Source organism: Engystomops pustulosus, chromosome 5 (genome assembly GCF_040894005.1).
Source record: "Engystomops pustulosus chromosome 5, aEngPut4.maternal, whole genome shotgun sequence".
In the NCBI taxonomy this organism is placed as follows: Eukaryota; Metazoa; Chordata; class Amphibia; order Anura; family Leptodactylidae; genus Engystomops; species Engystomops pustulosus.
In genome coordinates, this window is record NC_092415.1 from 130,481,370 (window position 1) to 130,507,483 (window position 26,114).

Below are 26,114 nucleotides of genomic sequence, written 5' to 3' on the forward strand. Positions count from 1 at the left end.
ATACAAAATAACCCTGACACTACACAGGTAAACATTCATACCAAAGTATTTATAATATTTTTCGCTCAAAATCAGGACCAGGGGTCGTTTTGAGCAGTTGGTTAACCAGCTGGCAAGAGATACCTGTCCATACAAATAGTGGCAAGGGATTTAAACCAAGCAATGTTTGCCATCTACACATCCACACAGAATTTAACAGGAACTGACTGCGACTTGTATAGGATGACAATGAACTATAACTTTATAGACAAAAGGAAACATTTACATCCAGACGGCAAAGAGTTCATGTTCCAACAGACATGGTCCCGACTTGACGATATTTTGGGCAGTGCCCCCCGGTGGCTCACAAAATCATAGAGACAGACATTGAGCAACTGATCATTTCTGACCTCATCATATATTACCACCTAAAAGGCTCTGAATATATTTGGTGTTCACGGCTTACCTAGACAAAGATGCTAACTAAAAGGATGGAGGACAGAAAATGAAATACAGTGTGCCTCCTCGCAGGCAGACCCAGTACTATACTGCAACTCAGCCAAAGTTTACATGGGGGCGTTAAAACCGAAGGCATAAGAAAGATATAGGAGGTACCAGTAGAAAGATCCAGTCAGCTTATGACATGTAACTGAAACAACCCAATGATCTGCACCTGAAAGTCTGGAAGGAAGATAAAACAGCTCATGAGAGGGCACTGGAACAAAGTGAGCAGTTTCATAAATCAATATTTGAGGAAGAGTTGTTTAGATGAGGAAACAACATTACTGGTAAGAGTAATTCATTGTTTTCCATAAGTCACGACGGCACCACCAGAGAGATAGAGATTTGCCCTCCAAGGACAGGAAACCTGAGCATAAAAAAAGAGGCTCCTCCTACTCCTCCTCAGTTTGGTTACAGAGATTCTCTTGGAAGAGCCGTTTCTCTCTCTTTTTTTTTTTTTTGACACCCGTGAACTTACACCACACAAAAAAGTAACACCCGGGTGGAAATACCAGGTGCTGTCGAGACTTGAGGAAACAACATTACCGGTAAGAGTAATTCATTGTTTTCCCCTTCATCACGACGGAACCACCAGAGAGAATTACAGAGAAATAAACAAGACAATTAAGGGGGGATAATAGAGGAGAAGACTTTTCTTCCAAATAAAAGAGAAGAGGAACCCATCACATCCACCCTGTAGTGTTTAACCCCTTAAGGACGCAGCCATTTTACAGCTTAAGGCTCAGCCCGATTTTTTGGATTCTGACTTGCTTCGCTTTATATGGTTATAACTTTTGAACACTGTTACTTATCAAAACGATTCTGAGATTGTTTTTTCCCCACATGTTGTACTTCATTTTAGTGGTAAATTTTGGCAGATAAGTTTTGCGTTTATTTACAAAAAAAAGAAAATGTGATGAATTTTTTGAAAAATTTGCCATTTTCGAAATTCTAAATCATCACGTTTTCAGGCAGATAGATTTACCAGCTAAATAAGTTGCTGAATAACATTTCCCATTTGTCTACTTTACATTTTCATAATTTCTGAAATATCTGGATAATTTATTTTGACGTCACGCGGCTTGCAAATAGAATATCGCTTTTCCGGATTTTCAGAATTGACTATTTTGGGGATAAATACAGTTTTGAATGAAATTTTACATATTTAGCATCAAAACCCCCTATATAACCAACCCATTTTCAAATCTGCACCCCTCAAGCTATCAGAAACAGCTTTTACGAAGATTGTTAACCCCTTGAGATCTTCATAGTAATTGAATCAAAATGGAGGTGAAATTTAGAATGGTCATATTGTTCCCTTATACGTTCATTTAGCACCAAAATTTACACATTTCCAAAATATAAAAAGAGAAAACCCACCATACAATTTGTTCTGCAATTTCTCCTGAGTACAAAGACCCCCCACATGTGGCCGTTACTTGTTTTATGGGGGCACAGCGAGGTGCAGAAGGGAAGGAGCGCCCTGCAGCTGCCAGGAATTTAGTTTCCTCATTGGCCCCTTTTGAAGGCTATAAAATTTTCGCTTTTTCGTTATTGGGGCCATGTGACGGCATTTTTTTTGCGGGATGAGATGCTTTTTCCATTGTTACCATTTTGGGGTTGGTATCACCTATTGTTGAAAATTTAGGAACTTTTTTTGAGGGCAGGAGTAGAAAAGCATCAATTCTGTACTGGATTTTTGACTTTTTTTTTTTTGGTGTTCACCGTATAGACTAATAGTCATGTTATCTTTATTCTATGGGTTGATACGATTACGGGGATACCAGACATGAATATATTTTCTTACGTTTTACTAAATTTGTCAAACAAAACCCTAATGTGGGGAAAAATCTATAATTTTTGTATTGCCATCTTCCAAGTGGCATAACTTTGTTACGTTTTTGGCTACGGAGCTGGTTGATGGCTTGTTTTTTGCGGGACATGTTGTACTTTGCACCAGTATCATGTCTGAGTACATATGGTTTTTTGGTCGCATTTTATATCATTTTTTGTGGGATTGAAAAGGTAAAAATCATAATTTTTGGAGGGTTTATAACAGTTTTTTTTTACGGCGTTTATCGTGGGGGTTCAATAATGATTTACTTTTATTCTACGGGTTGTTACGGACGCGGTGATACTATATATGTGGGGTTTGTGTTATGATTTAGACTTTTTTTTTGAGTTATATGTCTCTTTATATGTTTTGGGGGTTTGGGGCATTTTTAGTGATTTATGACTTTATTTTTTTATTGAATAACTTTTTTTTTTACTTTTTCACTTTTATACCATGGGACATGAAGAAGCAATCATCTGATTGCTTCTTCATGATAATATTCTGCAATACTCATGTATTGCAGAGTATTATCAGTGTCAGCCTATGCACTTGCATAGGCTGGCACTTTGCCAGTAAGATGACGTCACAGACGCCATCTTACTGGCAATTCTTGCTAGTAACTCTGGGGTCCATATCGGACCCCAGAGTTACTATAGCAACGATCGGCGCCCCCCGAAAACGGTTCGGGGGGGCCGATCGTGGGGGAAAGACCCCCCAGATACTTGTTAGATGCCGCGGTCGCGCTGACCGCGGCATCTAACGGGTTAAGCACCCGCGATCGGAGACAACTCCGATCGCGGGTGTTACACTGGGGTGCCGGCTATTAGTTACAGCCGGCACCCCGTGTTTCCCGATGCCGGTTCGGCTCTGATCCAGAGCCGAGCCGGCATAGGAGCCGTGGCGGATATATCCGCCACTGAGCGCTAAGTCACTGCGCTCCATGGCGGATATATCCGCCGCGGAGCGCGAAGGGGTTAAGGAAAGTGTGAGGGGTAGACCAGGTGGCCACCTGGCAAATTTGTTCCAGCATAGCATACCAACACTTGGCCCATGAATTAGCTAATGATCTAGTTGAATCAGCATGGATGCCGTCCGGGACAGGTACTTCCGAAATCTCATAGGCCAGTGATGGCAAACCTTTTAGAGCCAGGGTGCCCAAAATACAACCAAAATCCACTCTCCTGTCGCAAAGTGCCAACATGACTATTTAACCAGTAACTTGCTCATCACTGCTGTATGACAGGTTTCAATCATATTGCTGTCCTGAGGACATCAATACAATAGAAAGAAGATGGAGAAATTTGGAATGTACCTTTCTTCCAGGAATGCGTCACTTTAAAATAGCACTGAGCATGGCACGTCCTCTGTGTCTTAGACCACAGTAGAAAGCCTCGAGTCCTCGCTGGCAAACAAACTGTGCTGGGGTGAAGGTTTGGGTGCCCACAGAAAGGGCTCTGAGTGCCACCTCCGGCACCCGTGCCATAGGTTCGCCACCACTGTCATAGGCCATCTCTTTAATCCATCTAGCGATGGTTGTGGAGGATGCTTTATTCCCCTTATTCTTTCCTGAAAAGAAAATTAACAAGCTATCCGATTTCCTCCACCTAGAAGTAGCATCCAAATACTGTACAATACTCCTAACATCAAGACAATGAAAAGCCCTCTCTTTCTCTGTCTTAGGGTTACTACAGAATGATGGAAGGATGATGTCCTGAGATCTATGGAAATCGGATACTACCTTAGGCAGGAACCCTGGGTCTGGTCTAAGGATAACCCTGTCATCCAACACTCTACAATATGGATGTTTATGAGACAAAGCTGCCATTTCGCCTACCCTTCTGGCTGCGGTGATGGCTGTAAGAAAAACTGTCTTAAGTATGAAAAGCTTTATAGAAATACTTTCCAAAGGCTTAAACGGAGGGCCTGACAAAACCTTGAGAACCATAGATAAATCCCAGGGAGGAAATTTAGTAACTACTCCTAATTGTGGGCCCCATTCTACCTGCTGCCCCAATAAATCTGGAAATCCATGGATGTCTGGCTAACTCCTGATCAAAAAAGGCTCCCAGAGCCCATACCGGAACCCTAAGAGTAGCTGGCTTGAGACCCTTCTCTACGCCTTTCTGCAGGAACTCAAGGATCTGACCAACATTAGGCTGAGCCAACCGCTCCGGGTTCTGACCAGAAAAGGAAAAGTAAGCATTCCAAATTCTATGATACATCTTATACGTTACTGGTTTCCTACTCTTCTGTAGAGTAGAAATAACCTCACGAGACAAACCTTGCTTTTGGAGAATCATCCTCTCAATAGCCATGCAGTCAGATACAGGGCTTTTATCTCTGGATGGAGGATCGGACCTTGTGACAACAAATTCCTGGATTCCGGAAGTACCCAGGGATCGGCTATTGACAGCTCCCTTAGACTTAAGAACCATGCCCGACAAGGCCAAATGGGAGCGATCAATATCACCTTTGCCCTGTCCTGTCTTATCTTCCTGATAGTCCTGGGCAGGAGAATCATGGGAGGAAAGGCATAAAGAAGAGGACTGTCCCACTTTTGAGAAAAAGCGTCCACAGCTAAAAGGAAGGTCTGCCCTGTTGAGGGAAAAAAAATGTTTCCACCTTGCGATTTCTCCTTGTGGCAAAAAGATCTATCAATGGCATCCCCCAAAGCCCGACTATCTTCCGAAATACTGACTCAGTTCCCATTCCCCTTGATATAGGGTCTCTCGTCTTAAAATCTGCCGTAACATTTTCTACACCTCTTATATGAATCCCTTTTAGTGATGTAAAAAAGGTATCTGCCAGAGTTAGGATCTGAGTGGCTATGAACTTAAGGCCTGAATTTCTTGTGCCGCCCTGTCGGTTGATATAGGCAACGGTTGTAGTGTTGTCCGAAATCACGGCCACCCCATGTCCCTGAAACGAAGTGCTTGCATCAAGGCTTTTAAGACTGCCAACAGCTCTTTTTTGTTTGACAAAAGGTCCCTTTCTGCCATGTCCCAAGTACCCTGAAAAAACTGATTTTCCATGTGAGCCTTCCACCCCCACGGACTGGCATCCGTAGTGATTAGCCTGTCCTGACAGGGGTTCCAAGGAAGACCAACCTCTAGATTCCTTACGTTTAACCACCAATCTAGGGAGTTTTATGGGGAGAAGAAACTTGACATCTAAAGATGACTGATCCCTGTCCCACTTTTCTAGAAGAAAATTCTGTAGACTTGAGTGGAACTGGGCCCAAGGGACAGCAGGGATGGCGGCTGAAAAGAGACCCAGAAGAGACATACCCTTTCTTAAGGAAATCAGGGGATTTTGTTTTACTTCTAGCACCAGTGTTCTTATTTTTTCTACTTTGGCTACTGGAAGAAAGGTACTCTGTCTTTGGGAGTCTAACCATGTCCCTAAAAAAAAAACTTTCTTGTGGTAGGAACCATAGATGGTTTTTCTTTGTTTATCAGCCATCCTAATTTCCTCAATATCTGAAGAACCCTGGACATTTGACTGTGTACCTCCTGACTCGATGACCCTACCAGTAGGAAATCGTCCAGATATGGTATGAACAATCCCTGCGTTTCTCGTATGTGGGCTGCCATTTCTGACATTATCTCTGTAAAGATTCTTGGGGCAATAGCAATCCCGAATGGTAGTACTCTGTATTGAAAATGATGAACTTCCGAGTCTACCTGAATGGCCACCCTGAAGTATCTCTGAAAGTCCTGATGTATGGGGATGTGGTAATATGCATCGGCTAGGTCTGTAGAAGCCATGAAGCAATTGGGGAACAGTAGGTTTACTGCTGATTTCAGGGTTTCCATCTTGAATTTTGGAAAAAACAGGAATTTGTTTACAGGTTTTAGATTTAAAATGACCCTTAACGAACCCCCCGGTATCTTTACCAGGAATAGATTTGAGTAAAATCCCTGGCCCTGTTCGGCAAGAGGAACCTGACACAGTACCCTTTTCTGGACCGGGGTCCGGAACTCGGTAATCATTGCTTCTCTGTTTTTTTCCGAAGCGGGATACGTGATAATTAATTGAGAGGGAGGAGGAGAGAGAAATTCCATCGAGACGCCCTTCTGAATAGTCTAACACCCACTGGCTCCCTGATATCTCTGACCAGGCTTAGAAGAAGTGGGCCAGTCTTCCCCCTACGGGGGGCCTGGCGTCATAAAGCATTTGGCCTCTGACGCTTGGGGTCTCTGGATTGATTAAACAAGAGTCCTCTGTTCTTCTGAAAGGGTCTGGAATTCTGATTCCTTTCTGTTTCCTTTCTCTGAGACCTTGGTTTCCGAAAGGAACCACTGAGTAGCAGGAAAAGATTTTACCCTACTCCCTGCATTTTCCAATAACTGTTCCAACACTTTCCCGAATAACAACTTTCCGTCACAAGGGATTCCACATAGTCCATTTCTTGACCCTTCTGGCAGAATTGGACAATGCTGATGAACGAGCAGCGAGTCGAAGGGCATCGGCAGAGGCGTCTGCTAAAAAAGCGGCTCCCTTTTGTACATTAGAAACCGACAAGGCTAGGGCATCCCTTGGCACCTTATTTCGAATATAAGTTTCCAGTTGATTTAACCGAAACAACATAGAACAGGAAACACAAGCGGATGCAATATTAGGCTTTAAGGCCGAGGTAGCCGAATCCCAAGACATTTTGAGAAGACTTTCAATTTTCTTATCCATAGGATCTCTGAGGGAACCTAGATCTTCAAACTGGAGAGATGACCTGCGACTGACCTTTGCTACAGATGCATACACCTTAGAAGCAGAGCCCCATGTACTGGATACATCTGAGTCAACTTCCTCTTAACTGATATAGGAATATACGACTTTTTATCTGGTTTCTCCCATTCCTTCTGTATCAGAGATGACACTGTCTCATGAAGGGGAAAAAACAATTTATGCCTTTCTTTAAGGCCTTAGAACTTAAGATCCTGAAAGGACTTAGGTTTCTTTTTGTCCTCAATGTCCATAGTCATCCTAACGAGTTTAAGAAGGTGATCAGAGTCGTCAATATTAAACAGAGGACGCCCTGCCTGCTCTGTTTCAGAGGCCAGGGAACCTGAATCATATACTGCCGCGGAGGTGCCTATCTGTTCCTGAGTGAGGGGGGGGGGTTAGGATATGACAACTCTCTGGCCTTTTGGACTTCTTCTTTAACCACGCTCCTAAATGATTCCATCCAAACGGCAGATTCCTCAGTTAAGATCTTGCCAATACAGGTGGCTTTTTCATAACTGGAAGGGAGTTTATGAGCGCAAATTTTACACTCTCTATGGTGCGTCTTACGGGTAGCCTTTTTAGGCCCTTCTCCCCAAAATAGGCACCCGTTATAAGATCAGTACAAAAAAAAAGTGAAAAACACTCACCGCCCTGCAGTATAGTTACCGGGGCTGTAGTCCTGGGTGTCTCTGCAAGGTATCGGTTGTCTGCCATGTGGCACAGCTGACTTTTAACCATCACTCAGCAGTCCCCCTTTTCCATTTTTAAAGCAACCGCCAAGTGGGCGTGGCCCTGACCTTACTTCCGGTCAGGACGGCCAGCAGTGAAAAGAAAACAAAAAAGGGACCAAATATAGAAAAAAAACTTTTCCCTAGTAATAATAAAAAGGATGGGCCCCACCACTTTAGTAGATATGCAGCCTGCTCAATTCTCTTTCCGAGTGCCACTTCGGGTTCTCATAGCCGAAACTGGAAGTGACTACTTGTCACTTCCGGTGCGCGCTTTCCACTCACCCCCGCTGTCGGCAGCCGCCGGTTCCTAGGAGACAGGTTCCAAACGCGGCCTTGCGTGCCCAGAGGGAGGAAGTGCCGTGATCCTCATACCCACACTGAAGAATAGAACTGACGGCGTCCCACACTCCTTTCATGGAGAAGGGTAAGGCCCCTTCCACACTAGCGTTGCATTTCACGTCAGGATGCAATGCGTGAAAAACTGACGTTTTTGGCTGCGTTTTTGTTCCATTTTTCCTTGGAGTCATTAGTGTTTTTGTGTTTTTCACGCGCGTGTTCGAGTTTTTTTGCATTTTCGGTGCGTTTTTCACGCACGTTTTTTAAGTCAATGGGAGACTCAAGCATTTTTCAAAGGGACCATGGTTCGGGAATAAAATGTTTTATTTAATTGAAAAAGAATGTCTTTGATAAGTTAGCAGATGTATGCAAACATCTGCAATCTTTTCTTCACTGTTCCGCGCGTATATTATATCCCAACAAGTTAGCAGATGTGAAGAACAGTGAAGAATAGAATAAAAACAGTGAACACAGTGAACACAGGATCATTTAAGTGAAAAATACAGTAAAGAACACAGTGAAGAATAGATTACAGATGTTCGGCACATCTGCTTACTTGTCGGGAGATACGCGCGGAACGGTGCGAACAAAATAGTATGTGAAGAACAATATATATGTGTGAAGAAGACATTGCAGATGTATGGAAACATCTGCAATGTGTTCTTTACACACATATATATTGTTCCGGTGTCTGGCTGTGACATCAAAACCCAGACTGGCACTAACACCCGGGATATGAAAATCTCCGATCCTGAGTGTTTAACCTGCGGCGTGTAAGCGTGTCCCGTGTGCATCGGACACCCCCACCCCGGTGTGCTTACCGGGGCATCCGATCCCTCTTGCCGCAACCCCAGGATCCGGCAAGGAATCAGACTACTGGCAGGACCTGGCTGTGTGTAACTGAGCCAGTGTACGCTGCAATACATGTGTATTGCAGTGTAAAGACTTGAACAAGCGATCGGATGAACGCTTGTTCAAGCCAAGAAGTAGAAAATGTAAAAAAACAACCCCATAATTAGGATGATAATCGCCAAACTGGAGAGAAACTGCCACTGAATCTAATGGGTAGTGTCCATCTGATAAAAAATTATGAGCTTCTCGAAGTTATTATATCCACTGCAGACCCTCCCTTTGCTATTAAAGGTGCAGGAGGGCAAGAATCTCTCACAGGGCAGAATAGTTTATCTCAGCTTATCATATGTCTCAGATTATTACTTGGCATGCTTTTGTAGACACAGAGCTCTGTTCAAATACGATATTGGAAGAAGCAGGGCTAGGGCCCAACAATCTGACGGCTATGTTACATATGACATTCGCAAAGATGCCCCCTAGAATAAAGAGCTTCATTTTCATATATGCCAGCTATGACTGCTGTATACTGGTGTAGGACCTGTATCATATATGCCAGCTATGACTGCTGTATACTATTGTAGGACCTGTGTCATATATACCGGGTATGCAGCACACCACACACACACTCCCTACACCCACAACGCAGCGCTGCACACACACTCCCTACACCCACAACGCAGCGCTGCACACACACTCCCTACACCCACAACGCAGCACTGCACACACTCCCTACACTCACAACGCAGCACTGCACACACTACACTCACCCGGCACTGTTTTTAGGTCCCGGCGATCACAAACGCAGGCAGCTGCGGGTAGGTAGAGATGGAGCAGGACGGGGAGCAGCAGCCCCGCTGTCCACATGTCTCCCCTGGGGCCGGTGCTCTCACTCCGGGTCTCTCCAGCACGCCCCTTAGTCACGTGTCCCGCTGAGCGGCCCGGCGCTCAGCCTGCGCGCTACAGGGAATAATTGCCAAGCGTAACTTTACGCATGGCAATTATTTTGGGGGGTAATGGCTCCTCATGGCGTGTCTATGACGCGTGGTGAGGCGTTAATGCGACCTCTACGGGTATGACTGCTGTATAGTAGTGTATGACCTGTGTCATATATACCAGCTATGACTGCTGTATACTAGTGTATGACCTGTGTCATATATACCAGCTAAGACTGCTGTATACTATTGTATGACCTGTGTCATATATACCAGCTATGACTGCTGTATACTAGTGCATGACCAGTGGCATACACTCACCGGCCACTTTATTAGGTACACCTGTCCAACTGCTCATTAACACTTAATTTCTAATCAGCCAATCACATGGCGGCAACTCAGTGCATTTAGGCATGTAGACATGGTCAAGACAATCTCCTGCAGTTCAAACCGAGCATCAGTATGGGGAAGAAAGGTGATTTGAGTGCCTTTGAACGTGGCATGGTTGTTGGTGCCAGAAGGGCTGGTCTGAGTATTTCAGAAACTGCTGATCTACTGGGATTTTCACACACAACCATCTCTAGGGTTTACAGAGAATGGTCCAAAAAAGAAAAAACATCCAGTGAGCGGTAGTTCTGTGGGTGGAAATGCCTTGTTGATGCCAGAGGTCAGAGGAGAATGGGCAGGCTGGTTCGAGCTGATAGAAAGGCAACAGTGACCCAAATCGCCACCCGTTACAACCAAGGTAGGCAGAAGAGCATTTCTGAACGCACAGTACGTTGAACTTTGTGGCAGATGGGCTACAGCAGCAGAAGACCACACTGGGTGCCACTCCTTTCAGCTAAGAACAGGAAACAGGCTACAATTTGCACAAGCTCATCGAAATTGGACAGTAGAAGATTGGAAAAACGTTGCCTGGTCTGAGGAGTCTCGATTTCTGCTGCGACATTCGGATGGTAGGGTCAGAATTTGGCGTCAACAACATGAAAGCATGGATCCACAGCTTACAGTCTATGAACATATGAAGTATTAGCATACTAGGGAGAAATAGCAGAATCACATGCTGCTGCTGCCTTCAAAGTCACCAACTTTCTACAACTTTTTCTATTTGGAGGAAAATTAAGAGTTAAAGGAAACCTACCACATGAAATAGTAGGTGTAAGCTGCAAATACCGAGCATCAGCTCAGGGTGAGCTGGTGCCGGAGCTTATTTTCGTTGGTGTCATAAACCGCTGAATCGTGGTTCAAACACGTTTTAATCTTTATATCTGAAGCGGCTTCGGCGCACCAAGCGCACAGTCACGGGCATGGTGCGCCAAAGCTGCTTCAGATGTAAAGATTAAAACGTGATTAAACCGCAATACAGCGGTTTATGAAACCAACGAAAATAAGCTCCAGCACCAGCTCACCCAGAGCTGATGCTCGGTATTTGCAGTTTACACCTACTATTTTATGTGGTAGGTTTCCTTTAAGAGGGAACATTTATTTATTTTTAAAAACCCAGTCTAATTATTGGGTCTACTGCCACATATACCGTATATTTCGGACTATAAGGCGCACCATCAATAAATGCCTGCTAAAACGTCTAGGTTCATATATAAGGTGCACCGGGTTTTAATGCGCATCTTATAATAAGGATGAATGACCAGCAGATGGCAGACCTGTGCACTGTTCAAGGCAGCTGTTGTCTGAAAGTACGTTTCATATATAAGGCGCACTGGACTATAAGGCGCACCTTTGATTTCTGAGCCGAAAAATACGGTAGACATCTTATAATATCATTGCAAAATAGGTTCAGGATTTACTCCAGCGGTAAACCCACAGCCATTCCGCAATCAGCTGGTTTCTGATTACTATAATGGGGAGATATCCTGCTTCCAAGAGGCAGAGCTCAACTTTTGCATTGCAAAGGTCGACTTCCACACAATTGAGCTACTTGTCACTTATTTGCTATGGATAAAAAAATTGAAATCTCAAAAGAATTTCCACAAGTGTACAGGCAGTCCGCCGGGTTACGTACTAGGTTCTGTAGGTTTGTTCTTAAGTTGAATTTGTATGTAAGTAGGAACTCTATATATTTGTAACCCCAGCCAAATTTCTTTTGGCCTCCGTGACAAATTGATTTTTTTCATAAGAATCAGGATTAACAAAGCTTAGTTGCAGACACCTTTGATAACTGTTATAGCTGTTTATTGAAGACTAGGGCTAAAGTACATTAAATTACCAACATCCAGAGGTCCATTTGTAACTAGCGGTCGTATGTAAGTCGGGTTTTCTTAAGCCCGGGCCCGCCTGTATGAGATCGTCATTATTCACATCAACTGTGATGATATATTATGCTTTGGGCTTATACACAATACTTAACATTTACAAACAAACTTAATATTACAACATCTTTTGAAGTCTAAAGAGCACACCAGTAAAAAGACTGGGGAAAAAAGGAAAAACAAGTTAACTTGAATGTGATCAGCAGAGGTCGCACTAACATTTTTTCAAAAGGGTAAAAATACTCCTCTCACCATTTTTGATGAGTATTTTTACCCGAGGAGGAGTATGAAAATTTTGGTAATACACCGCACACACTGCACACTCACCACTAACAACACTGCACACACTCACAACACAGCACACACTGCTCACACTCACCCGGCACTGCTCTTAGGTCCCGTCGATCACATAAACGCAGGCAGCTGCGGGCAGGTAGAGCAGGACGGAGAGCATCATCTTCGAAGCCCACAAGTCTCCCCTGGGGCCGGTGCACTCACTTTGGGTCTCTCCGGCGCGCCCCTGACACTGTGTCACGTGTCCTGGTGAGCGGCCCACTCAGCCTGCGCGCTACAGGGAATAATTGCCATGCGTTCTTTTACGAATGGCTATTATTTTGGGGGGTAATGGCGCCTCATCACGCGTCTATGACGCGTGGTGAGGCGTTAATGCGACCTCTGGTGATAAGCTTTATGCGTTTTTCTGCTTCTTGCCTCCTTGTTGGACAAGATATAGATATTTATATCTATATACACATATATAATATATTTGAGATTTAATTCTGATTTAGTAGAAAGGGAATCCCTTATTGTGCCAAATTGCAACAATTTTGTCCCTAGCAAAGAAGCGTTACAAGCAGAACGGTCAGAGTTTCTGTGCGTCTCAACCCCACTGATGAACCATTAATGACCTATATATAATAGTTACAGCCCAGAAAACCCTATTGACTAGTCACAAGGTAGTGGACAGATCCGCAGTACAGTACTCCATTTGAATCATCCATAAACATATCCCACTCTGCCTGATTCCCTTTGGAGCTGCCACCCCAATCTTCTGTGATTTAGTGCAATAACTAGGATTAAGATGTTCCCTTTCTAGTACACAGGTTAGAGAACATACAGTCATATGAAAGTTTGGGCACCCCTATTAATCTTAATTATTTTTAGTTATCAAAATTTTTGTTTTTGCAACAGCTATTTCAATTTAATATATCTAATAATTGATGGACACAGTAATATTTCAGGATTGAAATGTGGTTTGTTGTACTCAACAGAAAATGTGCAATCCTCCTTTTGCAAAAATAACAGCCTCTATTCGCTTCCTGTAGCTTTTAATGAGTTCCTGGATAAAGGTATTTCTGACCATTCCTCTTTACAAAACAGTTCCAGTTCAGTTATGGCTACATTCAGACGGCCGTATGGGGGACGTATATACGTCCCCCATAGGCCGGCAATGGGCGCGTGGCGCCGGCATGAAAAGATAGGACATGTCCTATCTTTTCCCGGCATACGACGACGTGCGTCATACATCCCTAAGGAGAGGGGCGGGGTGGGCAGCACTCAGCTCCTCCTCTCCCCGGCCCTTGTCCGCCGTGCTACAGCTTAAGTTTCATTGGTCGCAGACAGAGGTCATAGACGCGTTTAGAGGCGGAATTACTCCCCAAAAATAGTCCCCAAGCATATGGTGATTTTCCTGTGAGCTGCCACTTCCAAGCGGTGATGGTGCCGGCTGCGATCCTGCAAGATATTCTCTGCAGGATCGCAGCGCTGAGTGGCTGGAAGCAGAACATGGAGGGTATTACTGCTCACCGTCAGAGCCTCTCCCACGGGGCGCCGAGAGATAGGTGAGAGATGGAGGAGCAGAGCCAGAGGTTGGAGAGGGATATCTGTTGCCAGGGCTGTGCTCCTGATCTGCCCCTTAAAGACTGTGTGTGATCGTGCACACAGCCAGTAACAGGATTGTGCAGTCTATGTGACAGCCCGATCATGTACTGTGACAGGGGGCTGATTATTATCAATCTCCCCCCCTGAATTTAATAAAAATCCAGCAGCCGCCGTCAGCCATAGTCCGCTCTGTAGACTATAAGGTTGCATTCACACAAACGTATGCCCGCCAAGCCGTAGTCGTGCAGGCATGAATTCGGTGCCATGGAGAGGAGGAGGGGTGACCCCACCCCTCTCCATTGAAATGCATTGGGTACTGGCCGTAACACAGGGAAAGACATGTCATTTTCCAGTGTACGGATCGGTATCACTCCATGCAGCCATCTATTGGGGACATATGTACAGCTGCAAGCTTGCGGTTGTACATACGTCCCCCATATGGTAGTGTGAATGTAGCCTAAGGGTCAGGTTATTGCATACGTTTTCAAAGTATCACAACAGCTGAGAAGAGATTTGCCCAATTACATTGCTGTCAACATTTCATTTACAAAACCCATGCAATAAAATTGTGTTGATGCATGTGTTTTGTTAACACTATGTTGACAGCAATGTAATTGGGCAAATCTTTTCTCAGTTGTTCTGATATGTTTGAAAATGCCATTTGTGAACACACCATAAAAATGTTGTGCACCACTTGTTTAATACATACTTGCTATTTGAGGGTGCATTCACACTTTTTTTATGTGTTTTTGACACATTCCAAAGGCTTCAACCTTGATCACATGTTGAAGTAACATTGCGTTTCCATTGCATTTGCTAAAATGCAGTGTTACTTCTACATGTGAAGCCTTTGGATGCGTCAAAAACCCGTGAGTGCTCCCTAAAGGGGTTTTCCCGAGAATTCAAATTAGACCCTATCCCAGTGATGGCTAACCTATGACACGCGTGTCAGTGCTGACACACGTAGCCATTTTCACTGACACGCGGCTGCCTGAGAGTTAAGTTTCATCCTACATGACCAGGTGCAGTAGCCGGGAGGCTGAGAGATTGCACTGAGCTTCCAGCACCCCCCTCCTCCTTCTCCCCGGGCCGACCTCTCCCCATGTGCGAGCTGTGCCTAGTGTCTCCAGTCAGCACAGGTATCAGCATGGGGCACAGCAGGAGAGGTGACCTGGCCATACACCCAGGAGGCTCCTCTGCAGCTCCTGATAGTTGTGGTGGGGGGAGGATGGCAGCAAGTCAGAGGTCACATCGCTGCTGCCTTGTGTGATGTCCCAGCAGCTGCCACCTCTATACTGATCATCTCCACAGCAGGGGCAAGGGAGGACAACCACTCATATAGTAAGTAAGTAAGTATAGTAAGTAAGGTCAGTGCACTGTATGATAGAAGACAGTCATCAGGGCTTGTGTGTCAGTTTTGTGATGTACAAGCCCTGAAATAATTACAACGCCTTGCAAATCGCCAGACATTGCGATTATTTTGCTCCTCACACCTTCTCCATGCCAAGAGAGCATAAGGGAGATGCAGACAGCGGCGCCTGCGCCCTCGCTATAACCTGTGAAGTTTCATGACTGAAAGTTCACAGGTTACTAAGCATTTCGACACTTGTCTGATTGTAACCGATCTATTACAATGTGTGATTTGCACATAGAATGGCAGTACATGGTAGGATCAATCAGACAACCTACAGTTAAAGTACCCTAGAAGTTAAATAGCATACAGATTTATTATTTAAACTATAAATATCACAAAATTATGTTTTTTTGTCATGGTGACACACCACCCGAGTTATGCTTGTTTTTTTGGCGAATTTTGACACACCAAGCTCAAAAGGTTGCCCATCACTACCCTATCCCGTGGATAGGGCCTAACTTGAATTTGTGGGAAAACCCTTTTAAAGGGGTATTCCAGGAATATGAACGTCTGATACAAAAACCCCTAATGCTGAAAATAAATGAATGTAACAAAACTTAATGTCATTAGTCACAAAATGAAGCTTAAATAGTTTGATTTTATGATTCACAAAATTTTACGGCCTCTCTAAAGTTAGAGCCAAGATGGCTGCCGCTGGAAACTACAAGTACAAACAGTGCTTTAGTGCTCAGTAACTCCTCCTACCTCTTATGCTCTGCTTCCAGTGATCATCTAACAGGTTTTCTTGCTCCGTTACCATAGTAATGATGTGTAACTGCCATCAACAAAACACCGACCATACTGGATGCAGTGCAAACAACCGCCTACAGCCAAACTTAGTGTGTGATCACATGACCTGCCAAGGCAGGGGGAGGACATGTGATGTGGACATGTGACCAGCGGCCATCTTCTGTCCTGTGTATGCTCCGCAATGGACCGCGCGAAGGAAAATAACAGACTGATTAAAGGGCCAGTAGCATTTTAATTCTTCATTACAGTCTGTCACCAGCATTTTCTGCTAAAGGGAGCAAAATTTTAAATAACTAATTACACATTAGCTAATATTTTAAGGACCCATTTATATATGAATTATGCTGATTCCTGGAATAACCCTTTAAGCACAGAAAACTGAAACTTTTTCCTTGTATGAATAGACATCACTTAACACTATATATACACGCCTGGGAGTTATACATTTATTAGGGAAAATTTCGTACTCTTCCTGGGTTAAAAATACTCCTAAAAAATTGTGAGAGGACTATTATTACCCTCCTGGAAAAAAGTTATTGTGATCTCTGGTCACCGAGTATGGACAGCCCGCTTCAAATCATCCCACAGATATTCAGATCTGGGGACTGGGAAGGCCATTCAAGAACATTGTAATTGTTCCTCTGCATGAATGCCTGGGTAGATTTGGAGCGGTGTTTTGGATCATTGTCTAGTTGAATTATGTATTCCCGGCGTAACTTCAACTTAGTCACTGATTCTTGCTGATACTGAGAGGAATCCATGCAACCCTCAACTTTAACAAGATTCCCGATGCCGGCATTGGCCACACAGCCCCAATGCATGATGGAACCTCCACCAATTTTTACAGTGGGTAGCAAGTATTTTTCTTGGAATGCTGTGTTTTTTGGCCACCATGCATAAAGCATTTTTGTATGACCAAACAACTCAATCTTTGTTTCATCAGTCCACAGGACCTTCTTCCAAAATGAAACCGGCTTGTCCAAATGTGCTTTTGCATACCTTAGGCGACTCCGTTTGTGGAGTTCTTGCAGAAACGGCTTCTTTCGCATCACTCTGCCATGCAGGTTCTCCTTGTGCAAAGCGCGCTGTATTGTTGACCGATGCACAGTGACACCATCTGCAGCAAGATGATGCTGCAGGTCTTTGGAGGTGGTCTGTGGATTGTCCTAGACTGTTCTCACCATTCTTCTTCTCTGCCTATCTGATATTTTTCTTGGGCTTAACAAGAACTGTCCCTGTGGTCTTCCATTTCCTTATTATGTTCCTCACAGTGGAAAGTGACAGGTTGAATCTCTGAGACAACTTTTTGTATCCTTCCCCTGAACAACTATGTTGAACAATGCTTGTTTTCAGATCATTTGAGAATTGTTTTCAGGAGCCCATGATGCCACTCCTCATAGGAGATTCAAAAAGGAGAACAACTTGCAAGTGTCCACCTTAAATACCTTTTCTCATGATTGAATACACCGGACTATGAAGTTCAAAGATCAATGAGGTTACCAAACCAATTTAGTGCTTCAATAAGTCAGTAAAAATTAAAAAAAATAGTCAAATCAAGCAAATCATAAGGGTACCCATACTTCTGCACCTGTCAAATATTGTTTTAAAGCATATTGCACATTTTCTGTAAGTACAATAAACCGCATTTCAATCCTGAAATATTACTGTGTCCATCAGTTATTAGATATATCAAACTGAAATAGCTGTTGCAAGAACCCAAATTGATAACTAAAAATTATTAAGATTAATAAAGGTGCGACTATAAGTAAGTTTCTGTTACTTCACTTTTCAATGAAAGGGACATCAAAGGAAATTATGGCATGATGATGATAGCCAGGACATGTAATGAAGAGACTATCCTCCACAAGAAATCCACCCTGGGTAGTTGGGTGGTTCTCTTTAACCCCTTCACGCTCCGTGACGTATATATCCAACACGGAGCTATGAAGGGTGTATGAAGAGGGCTCATGGGCGAAGCCCTCTTCATACAGAGATGGGCTTTGCTGCATATCGCAGCAAAGATCCATCGCTAACAATCGCGGTCGGTGCTTGCACCAATCACGGGTGTTAAGCTGTAGTTTGCCGCCGGCGGCATTGAAAGCATGGCGGCACATGGGCGCCGCCATGTTACCTGCGATCGTCGCACCCCCGAACGTCATCAGGGAGCGGCGATCAGTTACCATGGTAGCCTCGGGTGTTCGTGAGACCCAAGTCTGAATGGCTTCTGAGGATTCATTACAATGAGCCGGTGGCTCATTGTAATGAACGACCTGCAAAAACTCCATATACTGCAATACAGTAGTATTGAAGTATATGGTAGGAACGATCGGACCATCTAGGGTTAATGTACCCTAGATGGTCTAAGAAATAGTGAAAAAAAAGTTGAAAAATGTAAAGAATTTATAAAATATTAAAAGTTCAATTCACCCCCCTTTCCCTAGATCTAATATAAAACGTATTAAAACAGTAAAAATCACAAACACATAAGGTATCCCCACGTGTCCCAAAATCTAAATCACGTGCCCGATCTATCAAAATATATAAATGGTTACGGCCGGCGGTGACCTTCGGAACAGCAAATGATGCCAAAATGTCCGAAATGCGACTTTTACACCTTTTTACATGATAAAAAAAATGTAATAAAAAAAATTTTATCAAAAAATGTCGCACAGTCCTCAAAATGGTAGCAATGAAAACGTTGGCTCATTTCGTAAAAAATGACACCGCCCCCAGCTCCGTACAGCAAAGTATGAAAAAGTTATTGGCGTCAGAAGATGGCAAAAAAAATGGTTCTTTTTTGTACACATTCGTTTAATTTTTAAAAATGCATTAAAACGCAATAAAACCTGTGTAAATTTGGCATCACCGTGATCGTACCGAACCAAAGAATAAAGCAGAGGTGTTATTTGGCGCGAAGAGTGAAAGTCGTAAAAACTGAGCCCACAAGAACGTTACACACATGCGTTTTTTTTCAATTTTTCCACATTTGGAATTTTTTTCCGGCTTCCCACTACATGGCAGGGAATAATAAATAACATCACGGTAAAGTAAAATTTGTTAAGCACAAAATAAGCCCGCACACAGCTCTGTACACAGAAAAATGAAAAAGTTATGGATTTTTGAAGATGGAGAGTGAGAAATGAGCGAAAATACCCTGCGTCCTTAACCCCTTAACGCTCTGCGCCGTAGCTCTACGGCGCAGAGGTATAAGGGATGTATGAAGAGGGCTCCCGGGCTGAGTCCTCTTCATACAAAGGTGGGGGTTTTTGCATAATGCATAAAACCCCCACCGCTAATAACCGCGGTCGGTGCTAGCACCGATCGCGGCTATTAACCACCCCGTTGTCACGGGCGGCATTAAAAAGATGGCGGCGCGCGGGCGCCACCATCTTTTTTTCAATCGTCACGCCCCCGAACGTCATCGGGGGCCGGCGATTGGTTGCCATGGTAGCCTCGTGTCTTCTTTTGACACGAGGCTATCTGGCAGCTGCAGATTCGTTACAATGAGCCAGTGGCTCATTGTAATGAATGTGCTGCAAAAGTGCCATATATTGCAATACAGAAGTATTGCAGTATATGGTAGCAGCGATCTGACCATCTAGGGTTAATGTACCCCAGATGGTCTAAAAGATAGTGAAAAAAAAAAGAAAAAAAAAAAGTTTAAAAAATAAAAAAAATTAATAAAATATTAAAAATTCAAATCACCCCCCTTTCCCTAGAACTGATATAAAACATAATAAACAGTAAAAATCACAAATATATTAGGTATCGCCGCGTCCCAAAATGCCCGATCTAGCAAAATATAAAACCGGTTACGGCCGGCGGTGACCTCCGAGGCGGGAAATGGCGCCCAAATGTCCGAAATGCGACTTTTACACCGTTTTACATAACATAAAAAATGAAATAAAAAAATGATCAAAATGTCGCACAGACCTCAAAATGGTAGCAACGAAAACGTCGCTTCATTTCGCAAAAAAGTTATTAGCGTCAGAAGATGGCAAAAATTTTTTTTTCTTTTTTGTACACATTCGTTTAATTTTTGAAAATGTATTAAAACACAATAAAACCTATATAAATTTGGTATCACCGCGATCGCACCGAACCCAAGAATAAAGTAGGCGTGTTATTTGGAGCGAAGAGTGAAAGTCGTAAAAACTGAGCCCACAAGAACGTGACGCACGTGCGGTTTTTTTTCAATTTTTCCACATTTGGAATTTTTTTTCAGCTTCGCAGTACACGGCATGTTAAAATAAATAACATTACGGGAAAGTAAAATTTACGCACAAAATAAGCCCTCACACAGGTCTGTACAAGGAAAAATGAAAAAGTTATGGATTTTTGAAGTTGGAGAGCGAGAAATGAGGCGAAAAACCCTCCGTCCTTAAGGGGTTAAAGGTGAAGCATTTTGAGAAGTTTTACTAAATAATGTACCTCATTGTTTATATTAGGGGAGTGGTGGCCAAAACATCCTCTAGTAAAACCTGTGTATGCCAACTTCAGTTTCTAATTTTAGCTCAAGCCATTTGTTCTACAAGAGGCATATCTCTATTGCATTCATTTGCTTGTTTTGTACTTGGTGACAACTTGACTCTTAGTTGCCATGGGCGACACCAGCATTGGTATTGACATAACACAATACTGACGTGTAATAAAGCCTGGTCAGCTCCATTGCAGGCTTAAGTCATCTGCCTGCAAAAATGTGATATCTTACGATCCTATGATCGTCACGGAATGGAAAGGCACAGCCGTGCGACGTGCCATGCGGTCTCATACATTACATCATCGCCACCAATCACGATGTCACCAGCAGTGTGAGGTCACGTAGCAATGAAGATATACAAACACTACTACAACCATCATCCATTTAACAAATAACAACAATACACAGCACAAAGAGATAGCAGCCCGCACACGTCACGGCGCTCGCCACCGTCCTAGATATTCCGTAAACGCACAGGTTTACCTCTGACATCATGACAGCCATTGCTCGAGTGAGCGCTGGACCCCTCCCAAAAGTGCTTACCAGATCTGTAAAAAGCAGCAATGTCTGCCGAATCCTTGCTGCTATCTTCCAATCCCTCCACGGAGCTGGCTTCGCTGCTGCCCGCCGCACTGATAGGAGCGCTGGAGGCAGAGCAGGGGAGGACATTACTGGAATTGTTCATGCCTGAAACGTTCATTCTTCCGGAACGTTTGCTGCGTGAAACAAAAAAAGCCACAGCTTGTACGATCCCCCTTACACCGTCATCTGCCTCGCTCTCCCTCCTTTGTCCTCTTCACACGTTATGTCAGTGCGCCATGTCCGAGACAAAATACGTTGCTAGAAACCGCAATAACTAAAAGCAGAACGATCTCCAACCAACGGCTATTCTACAGCGTCCAGCCGAGGGGAAAAGCCAGCTGCGCCGCCTTTTACATAACGAAGCCCACTCATGCACCAAAACAAAGACAACGCCGATGTCCCTGAAAATTTTGACAGCGCTTTTTCCCGAAAGAGACGAAGAGCAAAATAACGGTTCAATAACGCAAATCACAGCTCCGGTAATCACAACAATCAGTTCCACAGGCGGCGGCAGTGGTGGTTGCGGCGAATACATAAGTGGGTGGAGTAAGGATACGGGAGTGTGAAGCTGCTGGACGTGAAAGACCCCAGTCTCGCGAGAGGAGCCTCACATCCATTTCAGAGTTTCAATCACAAAACTACAAACCAAATGTTACAGTGTGCGTCTAGAGAGTTGGAGAGCTTACTCCCCAGAGCAATTTCCCTAAATAAAGGGATTTATTTTCATTCAGAAGGATGAAAGTTACTATATTTGTGAAGAAAAAACAGCATGAGCCAGACTTAGTAAAGGTTTATGACAGTGTTTCCACCTTTTTTTTACAGTCTAGAAAGACCATGGGGCACATTTATCTCTGCTTCTATGGCAGTTTTCTAGAAATAATAGCAATTTGTTTGCGCCTGTGATACTTCCTCGCCATGTGGGTGAAGAGGGAGGCCGGCATAGTGTGTTCCTTCCCTGCGTCTGCACACTTTCTAAAATCATTCGTTCAGCCTTTTACGCAAAACAAAGCTAAATCTATGTCTCATTATGTATCCCACACAACAGTGGGAGGGAGGGGAGTGCCAGTTATCAAAAGCCGTCCCACAATAAATTCACCTCTATGTAGCTAAGAGTAATTGTATGATTAAATAAAAAAATGGTGTTATTTGTAAGGCACTTGTAGAAAGTGTGGAAAATTCACATGTAGGAAAACTGGCAGGCACAATCTTCTATCACAGCAGTATCCGCACTCGACACACATTAAGCCACAGACCGATCCTGGAACCAGAGATCCGCGGTAGAGGACCATGCGGTGATGCTCAGTTAGTAAACATAAGTCCGTAAGCAACACATAGAGGAAAGTAACAACACACTTGATAGAAAAGTGTAATGTCCTTTATTCAGGTGAAGAAGCGTAAAATCACATGCAGTAGAAAGTGTATTAACTAGTTTTCAGCTCAATGACCAGACTCGATTTTTCGAATCTGACATGTGTTACAATAATTGGTTAGAACTTCCGAATGCTTTAACATATCCAGGTGGTTTTGAGATTGTTTTCCCGTGACACATTGTAGTTCACATTTAGTTGTAAAATTTAAGTGATAAGTTTTGCGTTTCGTTCTGAAAAAAAAAATTGGCAAAATCTTGTAAAAATTCTTCATTTTCAAAGTTTAAAATGTTCTGCTTTCCAGACAGGACATAAAACTGCCCAAAAATCTTGATAATTAACATTTACGGAATTTTTTTTTGTTTATGTTGGGATAATATTTTTATGCATCCTCTCCTTTTTCTCGGATGTTATGAGGCTTAGAACTTTAGGTGCAATTTTTCTCATTTTCATGAAAATCGCCAAAACTCACATTTTGAGGGACAACTCAGCTTCCAAGTGTCTTTGAAAGGCCTAAATAATAGTAAAACTCCATAAATTACCCCACTTTCGAAACTTCACCCCCCAACGTATGTAAAACAACTTTTATTAAGTCTATTAACTCTTTAAGTGTTTTACATGGGTTTAAACAATATCAACCTGCAATTTAGAAACTTTAGAATTTTTTGGGAAAATACATTAATTTAGGCCAAAACTAACCGTTTCATAATGAATAAAATGATGAAACGCTCTGCAATGTTTGATGCCCAATTACTCTTGAGTGTAGCGATACCCCATATGTGGTGGTAAACTTCTGTACTGGCGCACGGCCGGGCATATTTTGGATTTTTAGCCCCCCACCCCGCTGATGGTAATGTAAAACTAATATTATATCTTTATTCTCTGGTTCATTACGATTACGGTGATACCTAATTTGTATAGTTTTTCTTATCTTTGCTTAATTTTACTGAGCAAAACCAATATTTTAGAAAATCGCATTGGTTTTACTATCGGCAACTTTTCAGGGCCATAACTTCTGTATTTTTCTGTTGACAGATCTGGTGAGGACTTATTTTTTGCGAAGAGTTGTTCTTTTCAGTCGTATCATATTAATGCGCATCACTTTTTTTGATCACTTTTTAGAAAATTTTTTGTGATTGATGAAAAATTGTACATTACGAGAAGTTTTTCGTGTTTTTTTTTTACGTTGTTCACCGAGCGGGTTCAATATTGATTTAGATTTATTGAACAGTTTAATACGGACGCGGTGATACCACATATGCGTTTTTTGTGTTTTACAAACTTTATTTGCATTTTATGTGCAACTGGGGAGATTATGGGACTTGTATTGCAGTGTACTATGCAAGTAACTGAGCACGCGCATGCTCAGTCACTTACAGCCAGGTCCTGCCAGGAAGGCGTAACCCGGCAAGAAGAGGTGCCGACAGCCTCGGGGTACTTGCCGGACCCCGGGGCTGCGGCAGGAGGGATCGGATCCCCCGGTAAGCTGAGCGGGGGAGGGGGAAGGTTGCGATCCACAGGGAACATAATTACACGTCGCGGTAATGCTTGACCGTGTCGTGTAAGGGGTTCAACACCCAGGATCTGAGTTTTTTCGATCCCGGGTGTTAGTGCGGGGTCTGGGCTGTGACATCACAGCCCAACACCGGCATCTGCGAGACCTGGTGTCCCGAAATCTTTTGACGCGTCGCCATAGAAAGTTGTCCCGTCAGAAGAAGTACCCTTAACTACCACTGTAAAAAGCCGATAGGGAGGTCATTAAGGTGTTAAGTCAATAAAAGGAAACCAGTTAATTCTCCCAAATTACCACTGCAATGAAATGTGTGTTTGTTCTTTTTTGCCCAATTCACATCTCTGTTGTATCTTCAGTTAAATTGTATCAGTTTTTTGTTATCGATAACCATTTGTGGTCATACAGAAAGAACAGATGGAAGTCTTTCCAGTTTCTATACAGCGATAAGGTATAATGAAAAACCTACTGTAATATTACATTACAGAGTGCAAACAGTCATATGGGACAATAGCAGTGAGGGTCCTGATCACAAGAGCTTACAGTCTATGAACATATGAAGTATTAGCATACTTGGGAGAAATAGCAGAATCACATGCTGGATCACATGAGGATAAAGAGGGTGATACAATAGGTATAAGTGTTTGTATAATTTAATACATATAAATGCTGCCATCAGCCACCTACTCTACCACACTATTCATGCCTGAGGGGTTAGTGTGCTGATCCCCTGTTCCATTGCATTTGTCTGTCTAGGTCAGGGCTGGATCATAGGGGGGGGGCAGGGCAGGCGCTATGGATGGGCAAAGCGGGCAATTGCCCAGAGCCTGAAAGGGGAGAATCTCTTCTTTCAAATTAATCTTGAATTTTGTTTCTATGTGCCCTGGTTCAAGAGATATTCAGGTTTAAACTGAAAATATCAGGTGCCATTTTCATATATAAAAATCACTCCAGACGGCAGTTTAACAGTTAATGGGGCAGATTTACTTACCCGGTCCATTCGCAATCCAGCGGCGCGTTCTCTGCAGTGGATTCGGGTCCGGCCGGTATTTATTAAGGCAGTTCCTCCGACGTCCACCATCTGCGCTGAAGTTCCCTGGAACGCACTGGAATACACCGACCCGGGCTGAGTGAAGATAAGTGCAAGCTCCGCGACACATTTTTTGTTTTAAATGCGGTGGTTTTTCCGAATCCGTCGGGTTTTCGTTCGGCCACGCCCCCCCGATTTCCGTCGCGTGCATGCCAGCACCGATGCGCCACAATCCAATCGCGTGCACCAAAATCCCGGGGCAAATCAGGGGAAATACGTCGGGAAAACGCGAATCGGGCCCTTAGTAAATGACCCCCAATATCTCCCTTTTCCTGACACTTAGAAACACAAATTTAGATTCATATAAAAAAGGAGACTCTGAGATTCTATGTTTCACAGAGCCAGAGAGACAGCCCCCTGAAGTGTGTCCCCCCTCCAGATTCTTAGCCATCAGGCTACAGGGAGAATTTGCTGCACACATGAGCTGCTGCACCTATATGTTACTACATTTTGAGAAGGAATAATATCAACTAATGTTCATGTTTTTAACCCTTCGCTATGCAGAACTATCTAAGAACACGCTTTCTCTCTTATTGCCTTTCTCTCTTATTATTTATATCATGATAGTTTTGCTATTATATATTAACACCGCAACCCAGAACGTGTCCATAAAGTTAAATGTAATACCAAAAACACACCCATGTTCTGGAATAAAGTTTTTATAGCACACTATCCTCCATTATTTCCACCTGTGTTATGAGGTTTTCACTCTCATTCTTATGAAGCACGGAGGGTTCTGTTATTGTGCGGCTAATACACTCACCGGCCACTTTATTAGGTACACCTGTCCAACTGCTCGTTAACACTTAATTTCTAATCAGCTAATCACATGGCGGCAACTGCATTTAGGCATGTAGACATGGTCAAGACAATCTCCTGCAGT

The 26,114-nt window shown here is 43.4% G+C and overlaps 1 protein-coding gene across 5 annotated transcripts in view; it reads right to left on the bottom strand.

Annotated features, from left to right (window-relative positions):
- The window catches only part of TRIO (trio Rho guanine nucleotide exchange factor), a 373,142-nt gene extending 351,316 nt beyond the window's left edge, over positions 1–21,826 (bottom strand). For 3 of the 5 annotated variants that reach the window (XM_072153041.1, XM_072153043.1, XM_072153042.1), the window contains exon 1: positions 21,226–21,825. In XM_072153041.1, the coding sequence (XP_072009142.1) occupies positions 21,226–21,382 (157 nt within the window). In that variant the 5' untranslated portion in view covers positions 21,383–21,825. Of the gene's footprint in view, positions 1–21,225 lie in introns of all 5 variants that reach the window. The other 2 variants (XM_072153045.1, XM_072153044.1) reach the window with 1 other exon arrangement.
- Positions 21,827–26,114: the final 4,288 nt, after the last annotated feature.